The following is a 26,121-nucleotide window of genomic DNA, read 5'->3' on the forward strand; positions in this document are numbered from 1 at the left end:
AGAGATAGAAATTCAACAAGAGGCGACACTCGGCGAAAACTGGCAACAAGAAACACGTCACGCGTAGTGTTTATCCAATAGGCTAGCTGACGCGAGCGTCGGCAAAAAATAATGTGAAATGAATTTACAGATGATTCTTCTTTTTTTATTCTTTCCCGCAAAAACTAAAACGTTTTGCGCATAAATGAACTTATGCTTCGCGACCTATTCTTCTTGCGTTACCTAGCAACAAGCTAGCGGTACGTCAGATGCTCCATATGCAGGCGTCATGCGCCAGGCGTGCCATTGAAGCGAGCGAGGATGGCTGCGTATGTGAAGCCACGGCCGCTCGATCCGAAAGCGCAACATTTGCATCGAGCGGCCGTGGTGAAGTTGCCCTATTTGGCGACCCGCCTCTTTTGGATGCAGCCTGTGTGTTTTGGGCTCGTGGCGTTTTCTAGCTCCCTTCTGGATTTCGACACGGCTTCACTGCGCCATTGGACTACGTCAAGGTGAGAAATCTTGCAGTCTGCGACGCATTTCAAGCAAACTTAGGCTTCCGGCACAAAACCGAGACTAGTTATGCAGTTAGCGAAAAACAGCTGGGCCGTCCTGGCGCCGTTAATTTGAGTTGGTGACTCGTACTGAGAGACGTTTGCGACGCTTATTTCGAACTTATTTCGGTCGTTTTTGGGGCCGGTTGCCGCACCCGGCTTTGTGACGCAGCTAGCGAAAAGCAGCTCGACCGTGGTGATGGCTTCGCATGTACTGAATCTCATTGGTACAAGTACGTAACGCATTCTCTGAGCCCCAAAATATTGTAACGAATTTCGCTAATTTTTAGGATACTTCTGAGGTCCTCGCGCCGCACCTTGCGTTGGGCCACAGTTAGCTAAAAGCAGCTCGGCCCTGGTGAGGCAGTTAGTGTGGCGTGTACTGAACTTTACTGGGACAAGTTTGTGACGCTTTCTTTGGCCCTGCAAGATCATATGCGTTCTTTCGGTGCTCACGCTTGTCAAAAACGCGACGAGCGATTGCCAAGAGTGATAACACGTGAGTGTGTTTCTAGCGCCGGCAGAACGCGCAAAAGATAAAGCCGAGGAGCTGAAAAACCAAAGAATTTGAAAATCCTTTTGGAGAGACTGAAGACAGGCTTTGCACCCACGCATTTTTGGAGAGTGTGGTCAGAAGGACTTCTGCGAGAGTGTAGCGTAGTGTGGCTGAGAGCCTGCGTTCTGGCCACCTCTGTGTACGTTGCGTACCATCGCGTCTGCTGGGGCCAAGTTGTTTTGGAAACGCGCTCTCCCCCGTGTAATTCTACTCTTAAGGTGCCAAAAATAACGACCTGGTAGGGAGGAATGCTTGAAAATCATACGTTTTCTTCATATTTTATGACATTTTTTGGGAGGAGTTTATTTGCTACGAAATGTATGTTAAAGTTAATTTATTTCTAACGCCGCCCATTCACCACTTACGCACGCTTCGCCTCTACACGCAGTATTCATGTTAGGTCAATACACCGAAATGATACATGCTTGTAATTTAGTTTATTTTTTCAGCTGATGGCATCCATTGGAGCTTCGTACGGCACCAACTACTGCTCACTTGGTGCCACAACTTTGGATTAATGCACAAAAAGCCCGAAACGAGCATTTATATACAGCAAAATAAACATTTTATCATTTCAGAGGACGTCTTGCGTTTACTTTATGAAGTTGCACGTGGCACAGATTCGGCGGAGGCTTGTAAAGATCGTTCGCAATCATTTTTACTAAATAATGAAACAATTTCGCGCCATAGCTGCGCGTGCTTCAGCAGTAGAAGCGAAAGAAAAAAATTGGAGGACGCTTAAGCTTCGCCTTCAAGAGTGGAACGCGACAGCGTTCCCGTCGACCCGCCAAGGGGTGTAAGACAATGGGCTACGGCACAGCGACTATGCGCCCCGCATCGGACGCGGTGAGCGTCAAGCAAGGCAGCGTTCGGCGCGACAACGAAATGTGCGCCTGAGCAAGCGACGCACGCCTGAGCCTTAGAAACAGCTCGTTTCTAAGGCAACACCGCGTTCACTAGAGGCGCTTTTGTACCGCTTACACTCCGGAGACCCTTTTGTAACGTCTCACACTCCGGAGACCCTGGTTCGATTCCCACCCAGCCCATCTTGCAAGTTGTTTTTTATTCATGAAGTGCCTGCTGAGATTTATCGCTCACGGACAACGCCGCCGACGCCGACGACACCGGCTTTTCTGCGACACGAGCTCCTTAACGCTGTCGCGTTAAAATGTGGCGGATATCCGCGGAGCCGGCCTGGCGTGTACCAGCTGGCGTTCAAAACGCGCGCGCCCATAGCCGACAGGTTTTAATCCCATCCACTTGATGTGCTACAGTAACCGGCTCCGCAATCTGCTTCTGAGCACGCTCGGGGGCGCGTAACATATGAATGGGTGCAGCCATCAGACATTCCATGATATCTCCTTACACCCATTCTTTTTCTCACCTTTTCTGTTGTACGTGCAAAAATGACTGAATACGTCCACAGTGTAACGTCCCTTTACTTCAGCAGTTCCGTGCACGCAACTAGCCGGGTTGGCGTGTAAAACACTATTCTATCAAAAAAATATGTTAGACTCAGATTAAATTTACATGACCACGTGCTAAACTGCAGCTCACTTTCATGTAGGCTGAGTAGGGAGAGATTAAATTATCACTCTTTCTATGACAGCTTTTACCCGCTGCTACGTTGCTGTCATTGTGATGCTGCCCAGATTTGACAACTTGTCGTGGACGCGACAAGATGCGTTGTGTTTACTGGTGGCATCGAAGAAATACAACATTCTGCTGTACACATATTGTTTCCCATTTATCCCAGCTTGCGGTCATCGGACGTGGGAACAAGAGCACATGTTATTTATTCACATTGTTCAAAAACTTCTTATTTGCACATTAATTAAAAAATTAACAAATTGCGTTAGAATATGCACAAGAATGGCAGCATATATTTTCGGCCCTGCAGCCGTTGAGAATCCACTTCGTTTGCTGCCGTGCACTTAGTTTCACATCGTGAGATTTAATAGGACGCTTGATGTAGAAATGCATTCGTGTGACGGCGTAAGAAACCGATCAACTTCGCAGTTAATACCTTGCAATGTTCACCGCAACCAACACCACCAACGCTGCTCCTGTTGATGACTGGCAATAGATACATAATCCTGTCTCGATGTAGCGAACTCCTGCTAAAGCAGCCAGTGAAGATGTCTTCAAGTTCATTGATAAAGACGGACAGTTTCAGCGAAGTGTAGAGAAGACCAGCGAAGTAGCAAGATTTCACGAAAACGGCAGCATTTAAGCACCTCCAATCTGAAGCAGGCAGCAGAAGCTGGTTCATGCTTGTACTACACCTTGCTTTCAGTTCACACTTCCTTGCGACAAAGCCTGTCACATAAGTCTTGCCTCACTACAGTGAATAATGTATGGGTGGTCCGGCACCGTCAGAGAGCTGCTATCAGGTGAGCCTTCAAGATCTACCTCATCAAGCAACAAGTCGACTGCTGCTGTTTGTACGGACTAGCAGTCTTGTCATCAACTGTCAAAAGCGAGCTTACAAATTACTCTTGAACGTTTTATCCGATGACGCTCTTGTAATAGCTAAGGCTCTTGTAATTAATGGCAGTTAACACCGCTCTGCGGAGCCGGAGTTTTTCGTGTCAAATATGCATGCAGGTTGAGAAAAATCGTCTGAACTGCATTATAAGGGGCAAGGGTTGCGTTCCCCTCGGCATTCGAACCTCAACACCATTAATGGTATGCACGTAGTCTGCCGCAATAAATGGCGGGTCAAGGTGCCACTCGCGCACAGCGCAATTAGTCTGAATCGACTTGTCAAGCCGATGAAAGATATACGCTCCCGAAGGAGGCGTCGTTATTCGTCTGTCGGGCCTTTCAAAAGAGATAACTTGCAACTTTCTTACACGCATATCCACTTGTGCGACCTGGTGCGTAACAATGGTTTAGACGCTGCTTTTTTAGCCTGAGGTTGAACAGCGTGAACAAAACAAGGCCACGAGGAAACAAATACCACAGAGAAGCGCTGACTACCATCTGAAGTTTATTTGAAATTCTCCAGCCATTCTATACCTCTTTCAGCATAGGCATGCGTACACCAGTCGCAAAAACATCTGCCAATCAGCAATATCAATCTTTCATCCAAAAAACGCTATTTGTTTTGCCGACAAGGTCAAAGGAGTACCCTTACACATAATTTTCCTTCGTTTCTAATGTAATCAGCCTCTATTATTTCCCTTTCCCTCTTAAGTTGTCCTTTCCCTATGCATTATGCTTTTTTTTTCAAATATCGGAAGGCAGTGACACTTGTCACAGTGTCCTGCTATATGACTCTCACAGATATTCTTTAGGCTACTGCCGTGCTGGCGAGCTCTTTCATTGAAACACTGTCCCGTTTGACCTATATAAGTTTTTCCACAGCTGTGCGGTATCTGAATGATAACGTTGCGCCTGCAGTGAGTGAAACGGAATTTATGATTTGTGGTGCACAGGGACCTTTCGCGCGTTTTCATACGATCACATATCGAGAAAAGTTTGCACGGGGCACTGAAAAGCAAATCAACATTATGTCTATTGGAAACTTTAGATTGTGTGACAACTTGTGCAAGTATGGCACCACGTGAGCTGGTCTCCTGTCTTTATTATTTTCTTTCTGTGATGGTTCGGAACTTATTCTTTTCTCTTTCTGCAAGGTAGCTTCGCGTAATGAAGTGATGACAGAACTGGGAAAGCCGCGTTCTGTAATCGCGCTATCTAAATAAAAAAAAAAAAACTTTGCTCGCACTCATGCTCACATGACTTAGTTAGGGCTGCCTTAAAGGGCCCCTGAAACGGTTCGGACAAATTTTGTAGACCCGTAAGGTACAGCTAAACTTAATCATTCGCACCACAATTTCTGTGAAAAGTCTCATGATAAGGGAGCTACGGACGATTACAAGTTACCCTCCCCCATAGTTAGCCATTTTCTCCTAAACTCGTGGCCCCAAGTTTTCAGGGCTAAGCTCCGCCTTCACTGGCTCTGCGTCATGATGGCACGTCGTGTCGTCGACTTCCGGTTCTCTAGGAGCGCGCGCGCGAAGGAAGCCTCTCCAAACTCTCGACCAGAGCCTTGGCAGTCGACCCCAAGCGAGAGTTATCGAAGCAGCGTGCGTTGCGAGCATTCTGTCGCAGTGCCCAACGTGTCTGGTATTCCGGTAACCACAGGCGCGCTGGAAGTTTCGATGGAAATCAAGCTGATGAGGGAACTTTAGCGTAGGCATACGTGAGCTGCCCTAATTGGTCTCCACGGTCCAGCCACCCGCTGACGCAGAGCTTAAGCAGCCAAACACCAAACAAAGAGCCAATGTTGCTCTAACCAAGTGTAAAACATTTTAAACATTTACGAAAACAATGTGTTAACGTTGCTTGCGTTTAGCCTAATACCCGTACTCACGAAACGCTATTGCGTTACTAATCTTCCGGTGTAAAGTGAGGGCCACAAACGCGCAAATCCTGGCGCCGATCGGATAGCGGAAGTCCGATACGCGGTAGCCAGTCCGCTCGTCTGCTGCCTCGCAGAGGGACACAACGTCGCAGCTTGACATGCTGCGAGTCGCTACGCTTGCTGTCCACAACGCAACAAAGTCGAATCATAGTGCTCGCGAAAAGACTGAGACCGACTCTGACCGCGGAGCTCTCGTCAAAAGGGAAGCACGTTGTAACACTAGCAAACCACACTTGCTGTGTGCCCGAAGTGCTTAAGTGTAGTGAGAAATTGTTGTTATGCATTCTCTTTCTGTTACTTTCCTTTTGTAAAAATTGTTTCGGGGTCCCTTTAATTCATGTGGTTGCGATGCCTCTCTTAATTAATTTGGAGTGTGCGCTGTCGTAGCCCAACAAAGCTTTCTTAGATCTGGGATGATATCCCCAGGATACATGCTCGTCCAAATAAAAACAGATTAATATCGAGAAACTGAATGCGGTTGTAAAAAGGCAATTCATACGTGATCTTAAGTCCTCCCGATGAGGTAATCGACAAGTCCAAAATTTCTTTCGAACCGAAAAAGCAAAAGAGGGCCGCCCTGAAGCTACACAAAGACTCGCACCTGGACTAGTTCCGGCAGCTTTTGAACAAAGCGGAGACGGAGTTCCTGGAAGTTTTCTTCACCTATAAAACCCACAGGCCTTAATACACTTTTATGGTTATGGTGTCCAAGAAGACGTCATGGTAATGTTGTTTAAGAAAAAGTTTCACAAGGCCACTTGAAGAAGTTGCAGATAAATTACCCTTTTCTTGTAAGAAGCTCTGAAATAGTTACCTTCGCCATAAACGAAGACCAGCAGACTGCGCTAACCGCATTTTCAATAGATGTAGAGCACTTATATTATTTGGTGCCGCGCGATGGTTTGATCAGCACTGTGCGCTCTAGGATAGAAGATTTTGGTGAAGTCAATTTTCAGAATCCTGTAGGTGTGTACAGCGACATTTTTTTAACACTTTCAAATTTTTATCTTCATTCAACTGCTATTAACTATGATGGCCAGTTCTACATCCAACGCACTGGCATCTGTATAGGATCAGCCATAGCCCCATGTGACATTTTTATCCTCGATTGACAATGTAAATTCTGCTAAGTTGGTGGACACACCTGTAAGGCGAGTGTTTAGATACGTTGACGACTACTTAATTCTTATGAGGATGCCTGTATGCATTTTGATGACGCGGTCGAAGAAACCTTGGACTTGTTCATTAATTCATCGCGAGGACATAAGTTCACGTATAAATTGTCAATTAACAACCGCATTCAGTTTCTCCTTATTAATCTCTGTTTTTCTTTGGACGAGCATGTATGCTGGTGATATCATCCCAGATGTAAAAAAAAAAAGAAAACATTGTTGCGCTACGACAGCGTACACTCTAAATTGATTAGCAGAGGCACAGCAACCACGTGCATTAAGGCAGCACTAAATAAGTCATGTGAGCATGAGTGCGAGCAAAGCTGTTTTTTTTTTTAATCAGATAGCGCGATTACCGAACGCAGGCTTTCCCAGTTCTATCATCACTTCAGTACGCGAAGCCATCTTGCAGTAAGAGAAAAGAATAAGTTCCGAACCATCACAGAAAGACAAGAATAAAGACAAGAGACCAACGCACGTGGTGCCATACTTGCACAAGCTGTCACACAATCTAAAGAAAGTTTCCAATAGACGTAATGTTAATTTGCTTTTCAGTGCCTCGTGCAAACTTTTCTCGATATGTGATCGTATGAAAACGCACGAAAGGTCCCTGTGCACCACAAGTCATAAATCCCGTTTTCCTGACTGCAGGTGCAACGTTATCTATCAGATACGGCATAGCTGTGCAAAACTTATATAGTCACACGGGGCAGTGTTTCAGTGAAAGAGCTCGTCAGCACAGAATAACCTAAAGAATGGCTGTGGGAGTCATTTTTTAGCAGGAAACTTTGACAAGTGTCACTGCCTTCCCATATTTGAAAAAAAAAAAAACATAATGCATAGGGAAAGGAAAACGTAAGAGGGAAAGGGAAATTCTAGAGGCTTTTACATTAGAAACGAAGGAGATAAATGTGTAAGGGTGCTCACTCTCTTGCCTTGTCGGGAAAGGAAATAGCTTTTTTGGATGAAAGATTATGATGTTGCTGATCTGCAGATGTTTTTGCGACTGGTGTATGCATGCGTATGCTGAGGAAGGTATAAAATGGAGGGATAATTTCAAATAAATTTCGAGTTTGCAGTCAGCGCTTGGCTGTAGTATTTGTTTCCTCGTGTGCTTCTTTTGTTCGCGCTGTTAAACTTCAGTTCTAAATATGAACCAACTAGCCCTCATCAAGATTTTACGTTTTTAACCGTTTCACGAAGACAAACAAGCACGCGACACGGGAAGAACCACGCCGGTCATGCCGCAGAGTAAACTAAATCGAAAGACTGGGCGTTGACAGCGCCGCCGCTACGTTCGCCACAAGCGGAGAGGGCGCTTCGGTCGCGCCACTGGAAAGCCTTCTAATCCACTATAGCGCAGTCTGTACAGCGCAGGGCAAATGAAAAATGAACACGAAGGGAACAACTGTTGCCAAGACCTTGACGCACAAATGATACCCGTTTGAAGCAATCAATATTTAATCGATGGGCAAATTTCGGACATAGTGACAAGCTACAAACGGTCGGGCTTGTAGCTTGCCACTATGTCCAAACAAGCACGTGTCACCGATGAAAAAGAAAGCCGCGCAGTAGCGTGGTTACACTTGCTACGTTCCTTCAGAAATTCACCCCGCGGGCCAGAGCTACCAGCTTGCAAAACTTTCGTCCGCTCAATTCCCGAGTTAAAAGAAAAAAAATGCAGAGAAATAATTCATACAAAGGCGATAAGGTTTTGTATTCAATTCATTTAGCCGGTATGCGTCACCAAGTGCGATGCTCTCGACCGCAGAATTAGTTACCCTAATAGAAACGACGATGTAGCAAAAGATTAAAGTGCACCTATCTTCTGAATCACGGAAAACTAGGCACAGCAACAGGCTCTCGCTCGTCGATCCACTCGGCCTAGCCACGCTAAGCAGCAGAAATATCACTACTGTAAAAATTGAAGCGTTCAGAAATAGATATTTTCCCGAACCATTAGGGAATCGACTGCATTTCTTGGTTCGGCGGTTCCCTACGACACCACTGATTCATTCTGAAAACTGCGTAAAGAAAAACGCGCCGGGTACATTGTCTGCACATCCTCCTTTTGTTTAAGCCTGCCCTTCCACGTGCTTGCACTTATGTGTTTACCGATGCGTCTGCCACGGCTAAGTATTTCTAAACGCGCCATTTCATTATATTTTTCTAATAGGGTGCATGCTATGAAACCGCTTGCCATTCCTCGTATAGATTTATTCTTCTAGTATTTGGTTTTCTGTCACTTAACGTTAGTCAACATAGCGCTAAGAGCAGCTTGCATTTTTTTAATGATTTAAAATTGTTTCCGCCAGATGCTACGATTTGCAAATGACACGCTGATGTTTTTTTTTTAATTGAGTGTTATTTCATTCTGCGCAAGATTCAATGTATTGCTGCTCCTGTGTGTAAATGCACTTACTTAAGGACTCTCCTTAGTGGCGCGCATTACTCTTCAAACAAATAAAATAAAGAAGAAAATTACAGTATGGAAAGAAACCTTTGCGCACGCTTTGTTCCTAAAAACAGGGTAATGTATGAATATGCAATGCAGACCTAGCACCGTCACCATCAAGCTTTCGCCAATACTGTATTCGGAGTGCTGAAGAACATTGTTGTAATTTCGTTTGAATATCATACACAAAAAAAATGAGAAACGCGCAGTTTCTTCACTCACCTTCTGTAGCCTGGATGCCTAAACGTGGTCTTGCACTCCTGCACGTGGCGTCTTTCCGCGTCGACAACTGCCCGTCCTGCCCAACAACTTCCCGACAACTGCCGGTGCTCTGGAGTGAAACGGCAGACAGTACCCTCTCCTCTGTCTGCCAGTGTCAAAAGTTGCCCCCTCCGAAGAAAGTGCTTCCCACTGTAGCGAGAATTTCTCTCGACCAGTAGAGATAGGCCAATTAGATTCGCCTGACTGTACAGCCTGCCTGGTTCCTTTGGCTTTCTTTTTTTTTGTCCTTGAGATTTTGCTAAACTACTCATTCCCTCTACAGGGGAGTGGGGCCGGGCAATATTGTACGATTGGGGTGCGCTTAAGATCACATTCCGCGTAGGATACGGAAGCATATAGCAGTCCGCTTCTTTGAAGCAAAGCTTTCTTTTCCTCTTCCTTCAACTTTCCGTCTGCTGCTGCTGCTGCTGTCGCGCACATCGCGTCGGGGGGGGGGGTGTTTCGGGCGTGAGTCAGAGAGCAAAGCGAGGGGAGAAACTCGTTTTCCCCCTACCGCATCGAATGTGCACAATGCCCACTGCAGCTCCCTGGCCGTCGCCACATTAGCCGATCGACAGCCGTAATTAACCGTGACTCCCCTCAGAAATTTTGCCGAAGGTGCAGAGCTTCCCTTTCTACTAACGTGCGAGGCTAGAGGGGACGCAGATAGAACTGTAGAGAGGAGAAGATAAGAAGGAGAGGGCTGAGATGAGGCAGGTTCCCATACAAGAGAGGGGGGGAGGTGATGTGAGAAGGCAAGGACACCCTACGACAGTGGTTTCGGGGAAACAGGATAAGCTTAAGTTCGAGGTATGGTACAGTACGTTGCTGCTATTTCTGAAAAATAAACGCCTTGCAAATGTGTCAGGCGGGCGGCTTACGCGGGGCGTGTGGAAGCAGAGCCGTAATAATTAAAGCGCACCTCTGGAATTACTAATTACACTACGGAAGCGGTTGAGCGTCAAATCAACACTCCTGTGCCTGCCACATTAACTTTGTGGCTATGGCATTGATAGAGGTCGAGGATTTGATCCCAATCGCGGCAGCCGCATTTCGACGGCGGCGAAATAGAGAGCGCACCTACACTTAAATTTTCGGACACGTTAAAGAACATCACGCTGTCAACATTAATCCGGAGTCCTTCACTTGGTCACTTTCGCTACGGCTTGCCTCATAATCCAAGTGTGCTTTTGGCACGTACAGCCGCATAATTTAATACTTCTGCTCCAATGCGATGTGTCATGTGAGGAAATGACAACGCTCAACCGTCTGAGGTTATAAAATATGGCGCACAACAACGCATCAAGCAAACACTTCTCCCTGTGTGTTCTTTGTACATACGCAAACAGCAGTGGGACCCGCAAGGTAACGTTTAACATCAACTCACCACTCTCGTGTTTCACTAAACGTTAAATAAATTAAGCTTTCAACAATCAAAGCATCCAGCACGGAATGCTTCGGTTACATCGATTCCTACAGTGGGTGGGATTTGCATAGTTCATTTTTTTTTCTTTCACGGCGCATGCGCACTGCCCCAGCGGATTAGTCGCGAAAGGTTTTGGAAGCGACGCCCGCATCAGCCGCGCGGCCCGATCTCCAGAAAATATTTCCCGATAAAAAAAAAAGCGCTCCGACGGGCGCTGCAGCATACAATCGCGTACGCGTAGAAACTCTGGAGATACCGGACCACATGGCACGTCCTCTATCACGCTCCACAGCTACCACTAATAGCTACCACTACCACTAATCAGTGGTCACTGATCACTAATCAGTGGACCACTCAGTAGCTAACTACTAAGTGGTCCGGACTGCACCGCGAGCCGCGGAGTAGCCGCATTTCATTGACGACTTGCAAATTTAACGAAAAACTCCTGTGCTACACTTGGGCGACATTTCAAAAACGTCACGTTGCTGACGTAGTCTTCTTGCAACGTCGGACCTCACTTGCTTGGGGTGGCAGCGCGTGCCTAATTTCGCTGGCGCGATAACACTGGGTCGATACGATGACCGACAAGACGCTAAGCTCACGCCAAGGATTGCTCGGTGATTCAGCACATGCCGTGTGTCGCCGAAACCATTTTGTTACACCAGGCCCAATTATCGTACTGCGTCGGACTCTCTTCTCGGCGGCACCGACAGAACCAGCGTGGCGACCATCGTTCGACCGAATCCCGCACTATCGGCCGCCGAACCGACAACGTGATAGCCACAGCGCCTTCGCTTGTACATACAGGGTGTCCCACGTGACTTAAGTCAAACTTTCGAAACGTGCAAATGACACGTAGCTGGACAGAACCGAGGTAACGTTGTGTGCCGTCCCATGGAAGTACTCAGACTATAGTTTGCATTCCGCCTAATTACAAATTTGATTTCAATAAATAAACAAATTCTCAAATATTGTAATTAGATCAAATGTGTCAATGATAAAATTGTAGAGCGACGTAAAAGCTCCCGTTCAAGCTTTCGGTTCCTCAATACGCGGTATTAAAAAAGTGTTCTGCCGAGCGTGAAAAAGAAAACCCATACGTGCAAAACTGCCGCGCAACTGGCCGTTCGAGACACTTTGCGTGTATTTGCGGGCTTCTTCCGTGGTTGGAAAAACACTTTTATGTAGCACGTGCTGAGCGACGGAAAGGTGTTTTTCGGTTGTGTTCGTTCTGTTCTCTACTAAGCACTCACACGTATTACGGAAATTTTGTCCTCAAAATCAGCCATCGCATTTTTGTTATGCGATCCCTCTCATATATTATGGCCTTGCAGGACAAAAAGACAATGCGGAATCACATAGCTTATATGTGTATCGTGCTGCTTCACCAACCGCAGGGATCGCTGTGTTGAGCAGCGCCATCGGCCTCATGCAGGAAGGTGAGCGTTGACATATAGTGATTTCAGGCCTACTAGACTTGAAATGCGTGAGAACGAAGCCGGCGTATCGCAAATACTTGATAGCGCGCCTTCCGCTTAATGCTTCATAGTTGCCTTAGGTTGGCCGTACATGAGCATGCGCTCTTATGTTTCGTGTTTTTAGTCCCTACACCAAGCGATCAGATAGTGAGGAGATTTACCATTTCATCCTGGTAATACAGATACACCAGTTCTTTTATTTGAATTAGAACCGATATATGCGAAATGGTTCACAACACATACACACATCGCGGCTGATAATGCACGTCACATGTTTGAGCCTTCAAGGTATATTTATTTATTTATTTAGTTATAAGTACCTTACGGGGGGCCCAAGGGGAGCACTGAGTAAGGGGGGGGGGGGGGTTGCCGTTGAACTAATGCCAAGAGAAAACCGATATATGAGCGCTAAAAAATGCGAGAGCTAAAAATGTTTATAATGATCATGTGCTTGCAAAACAGTGTTACAAATAAAAACACTAAATCAACACAAAGAGTTGTCTGGAAAGGAATGAAAAGTACAGTTAATGTTAACATAAAAAGCGAAGTATCACTCGTGCAAAATAACGCACATAAAACAAACAAAATTGAAACAACGACAACAACAAAAGAAGAAGACATGGCCCATATGCGACACGTATTATATGACATGACATATCTACAGATGAATATATCTGTTGTGATGAAAACTGCGGTTTTAGTATAGTTGTCTTAATTTAGCATTGCTCATTTGTGCGACAGTGTCGTTAGGAAGCGAATTCCACAACCTAATTGCTCGTGGTATAGAGCCGAGAAGTTAAATGCGTTAGTGTTGCCATAAATGCGAGTGAGGCTTAAATCATTAAAATGTCGTCGTGATGTGCAAGACGCGCGTTCCAGTGGCAAGTTTGACGGCTTCGTTTGGTGAACATATCTATGGAGCAGGGACATGAGTCCTATGTCACGTCGACCCGCCGTGGTTGCTCAGTGGCTATGGTGTTGGGCTGCTGAGCACGAGGTCGCGGGATCGAATCCCGGCCACGGCGGCCGCATTTCGATGGGGGCGAAATGCGCAAACACCCGTGTGCTTAGATTTAGGTGCACGTTAAAGAACCCCAGGTGGTCAAAATTTCCGGAGTCCTCCACTACGGCGTGCCTCATAATCAGAAAGTGGTTTTGGCACGTAAAACCCCAAATATTATTATATGTCACGTCGGCTACTCAGCGATTGAAGGGAAGACAACACCAACGTCAGAGAAACTTCCGATAGGTCTAAACCCCAGTGTTTCGACGCTTTGCATTGTTAGAAGGAGCCCTTATTATCAATTATGTGGTTTGGAAGCTTGTGTTGGGCTTGTTCTTTATTGAAATGAATGCTGTGCTGTATATTGTATGTATTACACCAAAGAATATATTAAACGAGAAGAAAGGGGGTTAACCGAGGGGCCCGACTTTTATTAGTCATATCATAAGAAGGCCAACAAACACTGACACCAAGGACAACATAGGGGAAATTACTTGTGCTTAATAAATGAAATGAAACGATAAAGTAATGGAAATTAAAGTAGATGAAAAAAAAGAAAGCTTGCCGCAGGTTCCCACCTGCGCGGTAGCTCAATCGGTAGAGCATCGCACGCGAAATGCGAAGGTTGTGGGTTCGGTTCCCACCTGCGGCAAGCTGTTTTTTTTTCATCCACTTTAATTTCCATTAATTTATCGTTTCATTTCATTTATTAAGCACAAGTAATTCCCCTATGTTGTCCTTGGTGTCAGTGTTTGTTGGCTTCTTATGATATGGCCAAAGAATGTATGTACTGTTCGCTTCAATCGCTGAAAGTTTTCTTTTTTTTTCGTGAGGACGAGGTTGCGAAAAATCCCGACCAACTAGAGGGTAACAGCGTCGCTCGTTGGATGAATGAATGAGACCTATCACTAGCGACAACCCTGCAACGCTGAACTCCGACAGAGACAGAGAGAGGCACAGAGAGAGAGCGAGAGTCAGGTTAAACAAATCCAAAATGTTATGTTTATGAGGATAGCAGCCGCAGTACTTCTCGGTGTATTCTTTTGTCCGTATTCTTGGTCGGAAATGCGCAACGTCGGCATTATCAGTAACCGGATCGCCTCGTTGTAACGTTGCTTAGACTGGCCACCCTGCAAAAGAGAAGAAAGCGAAAAGAAAGCGTTCGTTTCCGGTTGCGAGCCGCAAACGAGGCACGGCGAACGTCAACCGGAAGCTTACGGATGACAAAAAACTCTATATCGCGTGTTTCTGGGACAACGGTCACTGATTTAATAAAGATTAGGTATTAGAGATAACCTAACTTTTGCGAAACATTACGGGTGCGCGAATACGTAAAATTTTGACTACGAATTGAACCGATTTTGTTATTCGATTTGTATTCGACTCGAGATTTCGCTGTTCGAAGTTGTCAAACGTTCTCGACTTTTCAATATTCTTCTGACATGCAAAGGCAGTTCAAAAGCACAATCACTTTCTGAGTCGGTTCTTATTACTTACAGGTGCGTTAAATATAGTTTGTGCACAATAGTTTCCAGTGGGTAAGTGAGTGCTTCTCGGCTGCGGCCGCCTGCGAATTTGCTGTCTCGATTTGGGAAAATCAATTTATTACTTGGCCAACCTCACCAAGGTCGGATTCCTTTCGTATTGCATGTGCTGTTGTAGTGCTGCACTGAAATCCTACAACAAGCCTTACGTTCTTTTAAGCGCATCTGCTGACGTGGTGTTTAATTATTTTATTATGGTGAATAACATTATGGCGCACAAGATACGATCGTGCTCCTCAATTACAAGCTTCTCCATTGACCTGAAATGCAGGTGTTAATATCATCGGATGCATCAAACAACGCTAATTAGTCTTTTGTTGTCAAACACATTTTAGGGAACCTTTACATTCTATGTTCATCGAATAATGGTATTCGACTTGGTTCCGAAATTTCGGTATTCGAACATCCCCACTAAACATATTTTATAGCAGAGGTGCACGTCGCAAATCGCGCGATAATTAATCATCTATGCGATGAATAAATAACCGAAGTTTACCAATCAACGTTTATAATCGATGACTCCAGAAGCGTCTTCTAATTGGAGAATTCAAATAATCCCTTACTGAACGCCTAAAAATCTTACGAGAAGTTAATCGCCTATAGCACAAGTTCCGAGAAATGTGGGCTGAAAATATAAAGTGAAACACGTAGCTATTAAACCTAATCCGTTTCTTCACTGTACAAGAATGCAGTTTAGCTGTCTTACGATGGCCCAGTCAGAGTAAACAGGGATAGAGTCAAAATAGGTGCACATGTGTCTACACTCATAGAAAATAAACTGTTTACCCTCATTGTGAATTATCATGTCCTCCATTAATATCCGCCGTTCATATTGCGTGAATTTCTCTTTTTACCGCTCTGCGTTCGTCACTTTCTTGTCAGCGGATGCGCAGCGTCAGAGGAAAGGAAAGACACGCAGGATTCATGAAGATTATTGATTGGGCCGAACAAGATGAGCTCAAAAGGGCGCAAACATTTGTGAGAGTTTAGACAAAGCATTTAAAAAGATTGTAGACTGTCGTAATGCTTGCATGAGAAGGCTGGCTTGCCGTCGTAAAGACCATGCTACTGATACGGTATTAGTCAAAGAATTCGACGAAAGCTCATCTGGTCAGGTTGCATCTTTGTTACAAAGAGGGAAATAAATTAAGATCATTGACCAAGCCAAAATATTTATTTGGCGTTTCGGAATCCATGGGCGGTTCTTCGTCCGCAATCACATAGAATAGCTGTGGTTGCTCAGTGGCTGTGGTGTTGGGCTGCTGAGCACGAGGTCATGGGATCAAATCCCGGCCACGACTGCCGCATTTCGATGGGGGCGAAATGCGAAAACACCCGGGTACTTAGATTTAGATGCACGTTAAAGAACCCCAGGTGGTCGAAATTTTCGGAGTCTTCCATTACGGCGTGCCTCATAATTAGAAAGTGGTTTTGGTACGAAAAAAAAAGAAGAATCAATTTAGAATAATGTATTAGAATGAAACTATGCAAGGTCGGTCTAGCATTCGCGGCTGGCTGATACGAGTGATAACGCGGCCAAAGCACAGCTAAGACCACTGACGAAAAGCGATAGGGAAGGGCAGTGGAATAGAATCATTACATTTTTCCGGTCCTATTATCATCATAGCGGGTATACTCTTAAACAACATTACACCCTTTGGGTCGTATCTTGCCACACAACAATAATATGTGTCTTGCCCGCATTTCCTTTCTTTAACGCTGCGAGCCCGGTACTTCCAAGTCACAAACGGCGTGCGCGTTATCAGCATGACAGAGCATTCTCAACAGGGAAGTAGCGAGCGGAGCGTTTTCAAGAAAGGAAACGCAATCAAGACAGATGACGATTATTGTTGTGTGACAAATATACGCCCCAAAAGGTGTAAACTTTTTTTTTTAGAGTGTACGGATGCAGGCATCGAATAACAGCGACCTACACTCGAAGAAAAGTTTACGCTCTTTGAGGCGTATCTTGCCACACAACAATAAACGTCATCTCTCTTGTCCGCATTTCTTTAACGCTGCGAGCCCGGTACTTCTCAGTAACGAACGGCATGCGCGTTATCAGCATGACGTAGCATTGGCGACAGGAAAGTAGCGGGCGCGGCGTTTTCAAGAAAGGAAACGCAAGCAAGGCAGATGACGATTATTGTCGTCTGGCAGATATACACCCCAAAGAGTGTAAACTTTTGTTAGTGTGTACACTACGAAAACAAATGGAGTACAGACTACTCCTTTTTGCAGGATTAAGTGGCTTTACCTTGTTTTCCTCCACTTTCGAGAGTATTTCCTCCTCCAGTATAGGAAGCCCCAACCTCCGTGAACGAACTGCGCGCGTTGTGGAGTACGTATGCGAAGACTCTCGAAAATAGTGACAACAATGGAAGCACTGGCAACCCCTACTGCAGGAGTAAGCGTTGTTCCGTATTTTAGGACATGTTAAGAGTGTTTGTACTCCCCGACAAACTTTTACTGCAAGCACAGTAAGCCTGACTCCATCGAGTACCTATCAAAACACTCGAAACAAGATGTGGAACTTGGGACACCTAGTTGCTCTCGCAAACAGAAAAAACAAAGAAGAAAAAGCAATCGGCAGCTCTCCCTTTGTTCTTAGGAGAATTTCTCGCTAGGCAAGTTGGTTTTTATTCATTATACCTATATTTAAGGTGCCGAAAAACAACACACAGCACACATGCGAGGACAACGGAACAAAGCGCCACTCACAACTACTTCATTTTTACAGAAGACACGTAGATATATGCCCTCAGTCGGCGCCTACATGTGCAACAAGCACACTCAAGTATCAAGTGCGGCAAGATAAGGACCTTTCAACCAACTTTCAGAGAAAGTCAGAGAAGCCAGAGAAAGTTTGTTGAAAGGTCCTTGTCTTGCCGCACTTGATACTTGAGTGTGCTTGTTGCACAGGCGCCGACTGAGGGCATATATGTACGCGTCTTCTGTAAAAATAAAGCAGTTGTGAGTGGCGCTCTGTCCCGTTGTCCTCGCAGGTCTCCCTTTGTCCATAGAGGTAACACCATTTTCGATAGTATATGCTCCCCCGATGGAAGCTGAATACAAGCCCATCGAACTAACTCCATCGTGGATCGTACGTACTAAAGCTGTCGAGAAATGAGTTAATCTGTGAATTATTCGCAAAGAAAAAAATGGAGTCACCAGCACACCCTTTTTTCCCTTCACTCTTAACCAAATGGACACCCTTTGGGGTGTATATTTGCCACACAACAATAATCGTCATCTGACTTGCTTGCGTTTCCTTCCACGAAAACGCTGCGCTCGCTACTTTCCTGCGTGTCGAGAACGCTCTGTAATGCTGATAACGCACATCCCGTTCGTGATTTGGAAGTACCGGGTTCGCCGCGTTAAAGAAAGGAAATGCGGACAAGACAGATTACGATTATTGTTGTGTTACGAAAGGGTGTAATTTTGCTTAAGAGTGTCGACGTCACGCAACCCCGTCATGCACAGCGTTCCGCTCGCTCACTCTATGGGGCGAACTCGGTTCTCGTCGAGCTTCTTCAGCTGTCTGTCCTGGATGTAGAGGATGAGCGAGTCGAGGAGAGAGAAGAAGGACATGCCCAACCAGATGCCCACGTAGCCGCCAAGGTAGCCGAACACCTCGATGAACTGCACGTCAGAGGAGGGTGACAAGGCATTTGAATTGTGTAGTAAGTAGGGCTTGACATCGATTAAAGAACTTAATCCGATTAATTCGTGTTTCCATGAATTATTTAGTCGACTAAAGGAGTTTACGAATTTAGGTACGTCAGCTAAAAGCTGACCTAATTTTGTGCAGAAAGTTAATATCAACGTGCAGTTTGGATGCACAGCTGCATTTATTCGCCCGCCAGCGATGCCTCGCTTGAGCGCACATATACCGGGTGTTTCAGCGAACACCCTCAAAATTTTTTAAAGCTTGCACGAGACAGATATCACAATTCTAGTTGATGAGCTGGTCTACACGAAGAGGCGGATATTACTTGCACAAAAGAAATGAAATGCAAAATCGACTAATTAACAAAAATTCACTACTTAACTTCTGACCTATATAAATTGTGGCCCATAATGCGATATACAAATTTCAGCCGTGGAGTTCGCAAGGTGGATCCACTTGTAACGGATTCTCAGGATGGCACCAGTTTCGACATATTAATTCCCGAACTTTGCAGAGAAATGCATTGGCGTTCCAGTTAATTTCTTCACAAGACGTCGTTTCAAGCATTCAAGCACAAAAGTACCTGGAATAGACTTCGAAACTGATGTCATCCCAAGAATTTGTTCCAAGTGGATCCGCCTTGCGAACCCCAAGGATAGAATGGGCAAATTGCAAATGGGCATACGGTAATTAGTTAAGAACGTAATTAGTTACTTTTTCCTAATTAGTCGATTATGCATTTCAATGTCTTGTGCAAGTAATGGCCACCTCTTCGAGCTGACCAGCTGATGAACTAGAATCGTGCTGTCTGCCACAGGCGACCTTTGAGAATTTTTGAAAGTGTTCGATCGAACACCCTGTATACCGAGCGTATCAAATACACGCCCAATCTCAGTCAGGGTATACACGTGACTGCCTGTCGTGCTGGCTTTAGACGCAGTGGGAATGGACGGCTTTTGTTCCGACTCCTGAAAGAAAATACACGTGGCCTTATAGTCGTAACAATATGGCTCAGTCTAGTGGTTCTCTTCCTTGTAGTTGAGCAATAGAAGCAAGGACGCCAACGTATATTTAATTGAATAATCGGAAGAATAATCGATCCATCAATCACCCAGCCCTGGCACATAAGGTTCAGGTTTAAATCCGCAAATACGAACCACTGTATTTCATCAAGATGCACAAGTGAATTTTACCTCTACAGCGGCAAAACGGCCACTCATACAGTGAGGCGATATACTCAGTTAGCCAGAAAACACGAAAAGGAGAAACGCAGGTGACTTACGACGGCACCCAGAAGATTCCGTACCACCTAAACGTGACGTCATGAATTTTTACAGCGTCTTTCTGGGTGATTTTCTATCAGTAAAGAGGAGCTGCATTGCTTTCCAAAGGAAGTAGGCATTAAACCCTATGAATGTGCAGTGTGTCCTTCCGCAAAATTCTTTTTTTCTTCTTCTTTTACATCCCTTTTCCCTTCTATCCCATTTTATTCCCTTTTAACCTTTTTCTCAGCCCAGGAAAGCCAGGCAACGTTGACACTGGCTAGCCTCCCTTTTTTCGCACTCTCTTTTCCTTCTTTCTCATCTCTGTCCTTTCACCGAAAAAGGCTCAGCGAAGCCAACGTACACTGACATTAGTGAGTTCCCGCGGTGCACAACATCTGCGGTAAGGTTGCTTTCAGCTCTAGTATCCAAATGTTTTGTGTGTGTCGTGTTTTTACAGTGTGAGATAAAATAGAGCGTGGAAATAATGCTAAGTCAGTATGAATCCGCCCATGGTGTGGCGCTACTATAAGCACGAGATCGCGGGATCAAATCCCGAACGCTGCGGCAGCATTTCGACGGGGGCAAAATACAAAGAACGCCCGTGTCCCATGCACTGGGGGCACGTTAAAGAATCCTTAGGCGGTCAAAATTAATCCGGTGTGTCCCACTGCGGTGTGCCTCACAATCGAATTGTGGTTTTGGCACGTGAAACCCCAGAATTCAATTCTAAATCGGCATAAACCTGTTTAACTATGATTTTTTTAAATGTTTCTTTACGAATATAGCGCAAAAAAAAATATGTCAACGACAAATATGCCCAAGCAGGAGACGTACACCCATGAGCAAAAGTATACGGACCAGGGATTGCGCGATAAAGCCGATTTTTTTCCTCTGCCTGTGAACGCAACTTGGAATTGAGGACTGCAGTCCAAACTTGGCATTGCGAACTTTCCAGTGTACTCCTCGATTTCAGTTTATGCATGTGAATTACAAAGAAATTTAGTTTTTTTTTCGGCAACCCTGTGGTCCGTGTACTTTTGCTCACGAGTGTACATAAAGCCGCGTTCTCTGTTCGTGCTTTAAACTTCATATCTGTGCTATTCATGCAGGGTTTTCGCATCAACATTGCGATGAACCTGTGCAGTGACTCGTTTTCATGAACACATGAACTCTAGTGCATGAACACATGAACTCTAGGCAATTTTGCCGGAAATGTTTAGAGCCTTCCCAATATCACAGCGATTGTAGCTCAAACAGAACTAATCCGAAGTTCTGCAGTTCTGTAAATTGAACGACTATGTATTCTACAAGCTTCTATTTTTACACAACGGTTGTTTAGGGTACAAAGCTTTAACATTCGCGTGATACTGAAACACTAGAATTAAACCGCACGCACCCACACCTTTAGCGCACTCTTGTAACGATGATGTCAACTAGATCACAGAGAGCTGTAATGGCAGCAACCATGCTCTACGTATATCAGCTGACGCGAAGGCATCGGCAGCATAGAGTGGAGTTCCTTTTTTCCTCCGTTGTACGAGAATAATGACGCAACAACAACAACAACAAAGGAAAAACAACTTCGACGCGTCATCCTTAAAGAAAGCCTCACAAGATGGCGTTGCCTGCGCTGTTGCTGACATATACACCTAGGGACGTTCCGGTAATTCAATATTCCGTAAACTGTAACACACTTGCAGACAGCCTAATACTCCACAAAGAACAGGTAACGGCTCGGAGAACTTACCGTAAACTTTTTTAAGTGCTGCAGGATGGTATGTTTCTCGCTGGCGAAGAGGAGGTTTATGGTGAACAATTGGCTGCACCAGAGACCAACAAAAAAAAAATTTAAATATATTACCACGTGCGTGTGTTTCATGTTTCGATTGGGTGCTTTGGCAGTATCCGCTTTGTTATCGCTTTTTCTTTTTTTTATCGCGCAACGACGCGCTAGAAGATAACGAACGTGTCCTAAAACGCTTTCACCCTTTCTAGAATGGCGGGATGCGTCGCATCGGCTTCCGCGCAAGTTACGAGGCGAATTGCGGCACTTTCTCGAATGCATAACTGTTCGCCAGCGCTGCGACCAAAAAAGAAAATTCGCCAACGGATGCATAAATAATGAACCGGCTAGCACCAGGTGCGTCGTTCGACCGACGCATGCCGACTTGTTTGCTCTCGTCGCCGCCCGCAAGTTGGCATTTTGACTAATAATAATAATAATAATAATAATAATAATAATAATAATAATAATATTTTGTCAAGGAGATAGGGGAGGTAAGGGAAAAAAAGCTGAAACAGACAGCTTGACTAGTTCCCGCCCCCCCCCCCTTCCAAAGAAAAAAGAAAAAATACATTCCATAAAGGCGGACAGTTCAGCTACCGACAAGAAAGGAAAACACATTTTTTTGACTGCACAAAAATAATACCCATCACTACAAGCGTCATTGTGGCATATAAATATGCACATTCCCAAACCTGTGAACATGCAACTGTATAGTAATTGCTTTATAGTTACGTGACACTGCTGGATGACATATGTAAACACACGACTATATTCGCGACTACGTATTCGCTTCGCGTTCGGGCATAAGTTCGCCTAATAAACCGTTACGGTTTATTGTTCGACTTCGCCTCGCTGTCTTCCCGCCTGGGCGACGTCACCACCACTACGTCACTTCACTTCACTTCACTTTATTACCTCAAAAACCCCATTAGAGGGGTATTACATAAGGGGTGGTCAATAAAATAAACATTAGAAACAGGCGTTCATTTTGAGATATGGGTGACAACAGCTTCAGTAAAGGCAGATGGGCTTGTGATGGCTGCGATGGCGTGTGGAAGGCCGTTCCAGTCCATTGATGCTCGAATAAAAAATGATGCTTGAAAAGTGGTGGTCCGGGCACGTGCACGTGCAACTTGAAGCGGATGACCGGTGCGATGAGATATGTATGAAGGGGGCGCGATATGTACGGTGGGTGATTTAGGGAGCTGAAAAAAAAAATGAGCGGAAGAGAGAGAGGGTGGCAACCTGCCGACGGAAAGAAAGCGTTTCCAAGACAGATTGCGCTTTCATCGATGAGATGCTGATATCGTATGAATATGAAGATTGAATGAACATAGTAGCACGATTTTGCACAGCCTCAAGTGCATTTATGATATAAGTGTGATGCGGATTCCAGATGGGAGATGCATATTCAAGTTTCGATCTTACAAATGATTTATAGGCCAACGCTTTTACTTGTTGCGGAGTATGACGCAGTTGTCGCCTAAGAAATCCCAGTGATCTATTAGCAGCTGAGATGATGTTAGTAGCGTGGAAGCGCCAGGACAGATCACAAGGTAGGATGACACCGAGGTATTTGAATGATTGGACTGATTCTATTGGAACATCAGCAATGGAATAGGTAAATGTGAGGGGGTTTACTGGCGGAGTACAGGACAGGCGCACGGACTCCCGATTCCTTTGCTTGCCGGAATGCAAAATACGCGCTTTTACGATCCTTTGGCTGCGAGTTAAAGAATGCGCCTGTCCCGTCTCGCTTGCTTTGTGTTGTCTTTTTCGGCGCCACAACCCTCTTCTGGAAACATGCACCAACTAGCCCCCCAACAAGTATTACAGAGTTAAAGAACCCCAGGCGGTTAAAATTAATCCGCAGCACCCCCCCCCCCGTCTCCCCCCTCCGCCCCTCAGTACTGCGTCCCTCATCATCTACCGTGCCGTTTCTTGGCGTTATGCCTCAGAATTTAATTATTTGGATTCATGCGTACGCATGCATATTCTTGAGCAATGTTAGATATTATAACGTGAAGCTATAGCATTACATTCGAAAACCGGAGCGACAGACTCTGTATAACGTACGAGTGACAACATATATACGTCGTCACTTGAACGTTGTTAGTTATTGTAACGTCGAGTTATAGCATTACCCTCGAAAACTGGATGTACAGACTCTGTAACGCACGATTGACTGTATATATAATTGGCGCTCTGTCAGTGGTGCGTGAAACTTTCATTTCGTATATACACTCGCGAGCTTGTGCAGGTATACACTCTCTTACCTTTCCGGTCGCTTCGGAGGTGCCTCCTCGTAGTCCTGAAACATTTTAATGCGTTACTAGATGTTTGCGAACTTTTCATTTTGTCCAGTAGTACACAGCGCTTCGAAATATGTACTGGCGATACAATTAAGTTACTCGCTATAAATAAGGTTAATTAACAAACACAGTGCGAAAATAGCGTTTTTTTTTTTTACGCCGTTCTTTCTATCTACTCCGCGTAGAGGAACCGGTGTTGCTACTGCGCTGTCAGAACAACTGTCGTTCTCACTCTTGCAGCGTCAAAAAAAAGTGACTCGGGGAACACTGGAAATTCGTCACGCAATAGGGATTGAAAACACGCATGAAGTGACGAAAGGAGGAAAAAAGAAGTTGTTAGGGACAAAAATGTCTGGATATAACAAAATTAAGCAGATACAATGCCATGTTGAAATCCATGTGAAACCACGTTTTGGTGAAGCGATTAATTAAATCCTACGAAACTAAATGCGATGCGTCTAGTTGCGTTTATTTTCATGGCTATGCAGACAACGCGTAACCTCACAGAATGTTTATTCGCATGCATTGCACAGTTCACGACTTTAATCTCCTGGCAACGTCACAGTACAGCATGTACCCATTATGATGAATAAACCAAGAATGAGACCATACCCGGTGGAATATACTAAGTCGACCAAGGCGCAGGCCAGATATACAGTGTTAAAAAAAATCTAACAAGCCATTGAATATCAAGCCATCGTCCATTAAGAGAACTACATGCTTTATAGAGTGCTAATAGCTGACATTACATGTACAGGTTTTATGTCGTAGTTTAATGCTTGATTAGGCCGAACAGACGTGGGATCATTGGCACTATATTGTCCGCCATCATCATCATCATCATCAGCAGCAGCAGCAGCAGCAGCAGCAGCAGCAGCAGCAGCAGCAGCAGCAGCAGCAGCAGCAGCAGCAGCAGCAGCAGCAGCAGCAGCCTATTTTATTTTTCCCCCACACCAGGACGAACGCCTCTCCCATCGATCTCAGATAACTCCTGTCCCGTAGCAGCTGCCACTATGCCTGCAGATTTTCTAATTTCATCAGACCATCGGATTATCTGCCGCCCTCAACCGCGCCTCCGTTCCCTTGGTGTACACTCAGTAAATATAATAAGCAACCGGTTATCTATACCTACGCATTGTACGGCCTGGCCAGCTCTACTTTTTTTTCTCCTACTGTCAACTAAGGTATCCGCTATATCCCACTTTGTTCTCTAATCCATGCCTGCTGTCTCACTATATTTTAGCTTTAGGCTTATCATTTATCGTTCCATGGCTGGTTGCGCAGTCCTCAGCTTCTACATACCTAAGCTTCTTCGGTATATTAATCGCTCTATTCCCTGATGGACCGCGTTTCCGATCAATCACGCGCTGTGTAAGCCGGTTTTTCTCGTTCCTATCATTCTGAATACTGACCGACGGAGAAACCAACAGACAGACCAGCAGACCGACTGACAGAAGCGAAACCGTATTGGGCTATAGGTAGAAAACGCTTCGCTTTAGTAGCAGCAATAATCGCTCTCTGCCGTATACCTATAAGAATAACAATTTTCGCTTCGCATAGCAGACGACACTTATCAGCGTAGCTTGTCAGAAGTCTTGGCGAAGGTACCGAGCCGACCCTCCCCCCCCCCCTTCCAGCGTAACGTGCCCTTCGAAAAAAAAAAAAAAAAAGCTATGGACATCATAGAGCATCATACTTCGAGATTCATGTGTCATTTTTTTTTTACAGCACAGAACTATATGGTGTAAAAGCTTTTTTTTTTCTGTGCTTACCACTTCCTCTTCTTCCTGCGCGCTCTCCTTTTGCCCTTGAGCCGTGATTTGCACTTCGTAGGTTATTTCTCTGAAATGTGTCCGAAAAACAGCAGTTGTCCCTTGATGAGCGCTGGCTGCCGGCGAGATCTCCAAAAAGAAAATGTGTACGTGCGCCTGCGACATGACGGGGAGACTTTGTACGCGACGAATTGGACGTAGATAAATATACTCGTAATCAAATTACACTCCTTAATAGTTTTGTAACTGATCGTTTACTTCTTTTTTTTTTTGCTGTGTAACGCACACTACAATTCAATCACGTAACCAATTACACGTAAAATTACTTCATTAACGAGACAAGCTACGACAAGTGACGCAGCTTTGAGCACTCTAAATGGGCAGCAAGTAAAAAAAAAATGGAACGCCCGCGGGCTTCCACGAAGCAGCCTCGCAGTCGGGTGAACCCAGGCGTTC

The 26,121-nt window shown here is 45.1% G+C and overlaps 2 protein-coding genes across 2 annotated transcripts in view; one reads left to right on the plus strand and one right to left on the minus strand.

The window, feature by feature from the left end:
* Positions 1–293: 293 nt before the first annotated feature.
* The window catches only part of LOC142590960 (uncharacterized), a 45,382-nt gene continuing 19,554 nt past the window's right edge, over positions 294–26,121 (plus strand). The window contains exon 1 of the mRNA XM_075703329.1: positions 294–491. The gene's annotated coding sequence lies outside the window, so the exon portion shown is untranslated. The remainder of the gene's footprint in view (positions 492–26,121) is intronic.
* Positions 14,329–26,121, minus strand: part of LOC142590959 (uncharacterized) — a 38,325-nt gene continuing 26,532 nt past the window's right edge. Inside the window, exons 12-16 of the mRNA XM_075703328.1 lie at positions 25,666–25,735; positions 23,858–23,892; positions 21,543–21,615; positions 18,360–18,502; positions 14,329–14,446 (exon numbers count right to left, since the gene is read on the minus strand). Coding sequence (XP_075559443.1) covers positions 14,401–14,446; positions 18,360–18,502; positions 21,543–21,615; positions 23,858–23,892; positions 25,666–25,735 — 367 coding nt within the window. The 3' untranslated portion in view covers positions 14,329–14,400. The remainder of the gene's footprint in view (positions 14,447–18,359; positions 18,503–21,542; positions 21,616–23,857; positions 23,893–25,665; positions 25,736–26,121) is intronic.

This window comes from Dermacentor variabilis, chromosome 8, assembly GCF_050947875.1.
Source record: "Dermacentor variabilis isolate Ectoservices chromosome 8, ASM5094787v1, whole genome shotgun sequence".
Taxonomy (NCBI): Eukaryota; Metazoa; Arthropoda; class Arachnida; order Ixodida; family Ixodidae; genus Dermacentor; species Dermacentor variabilis.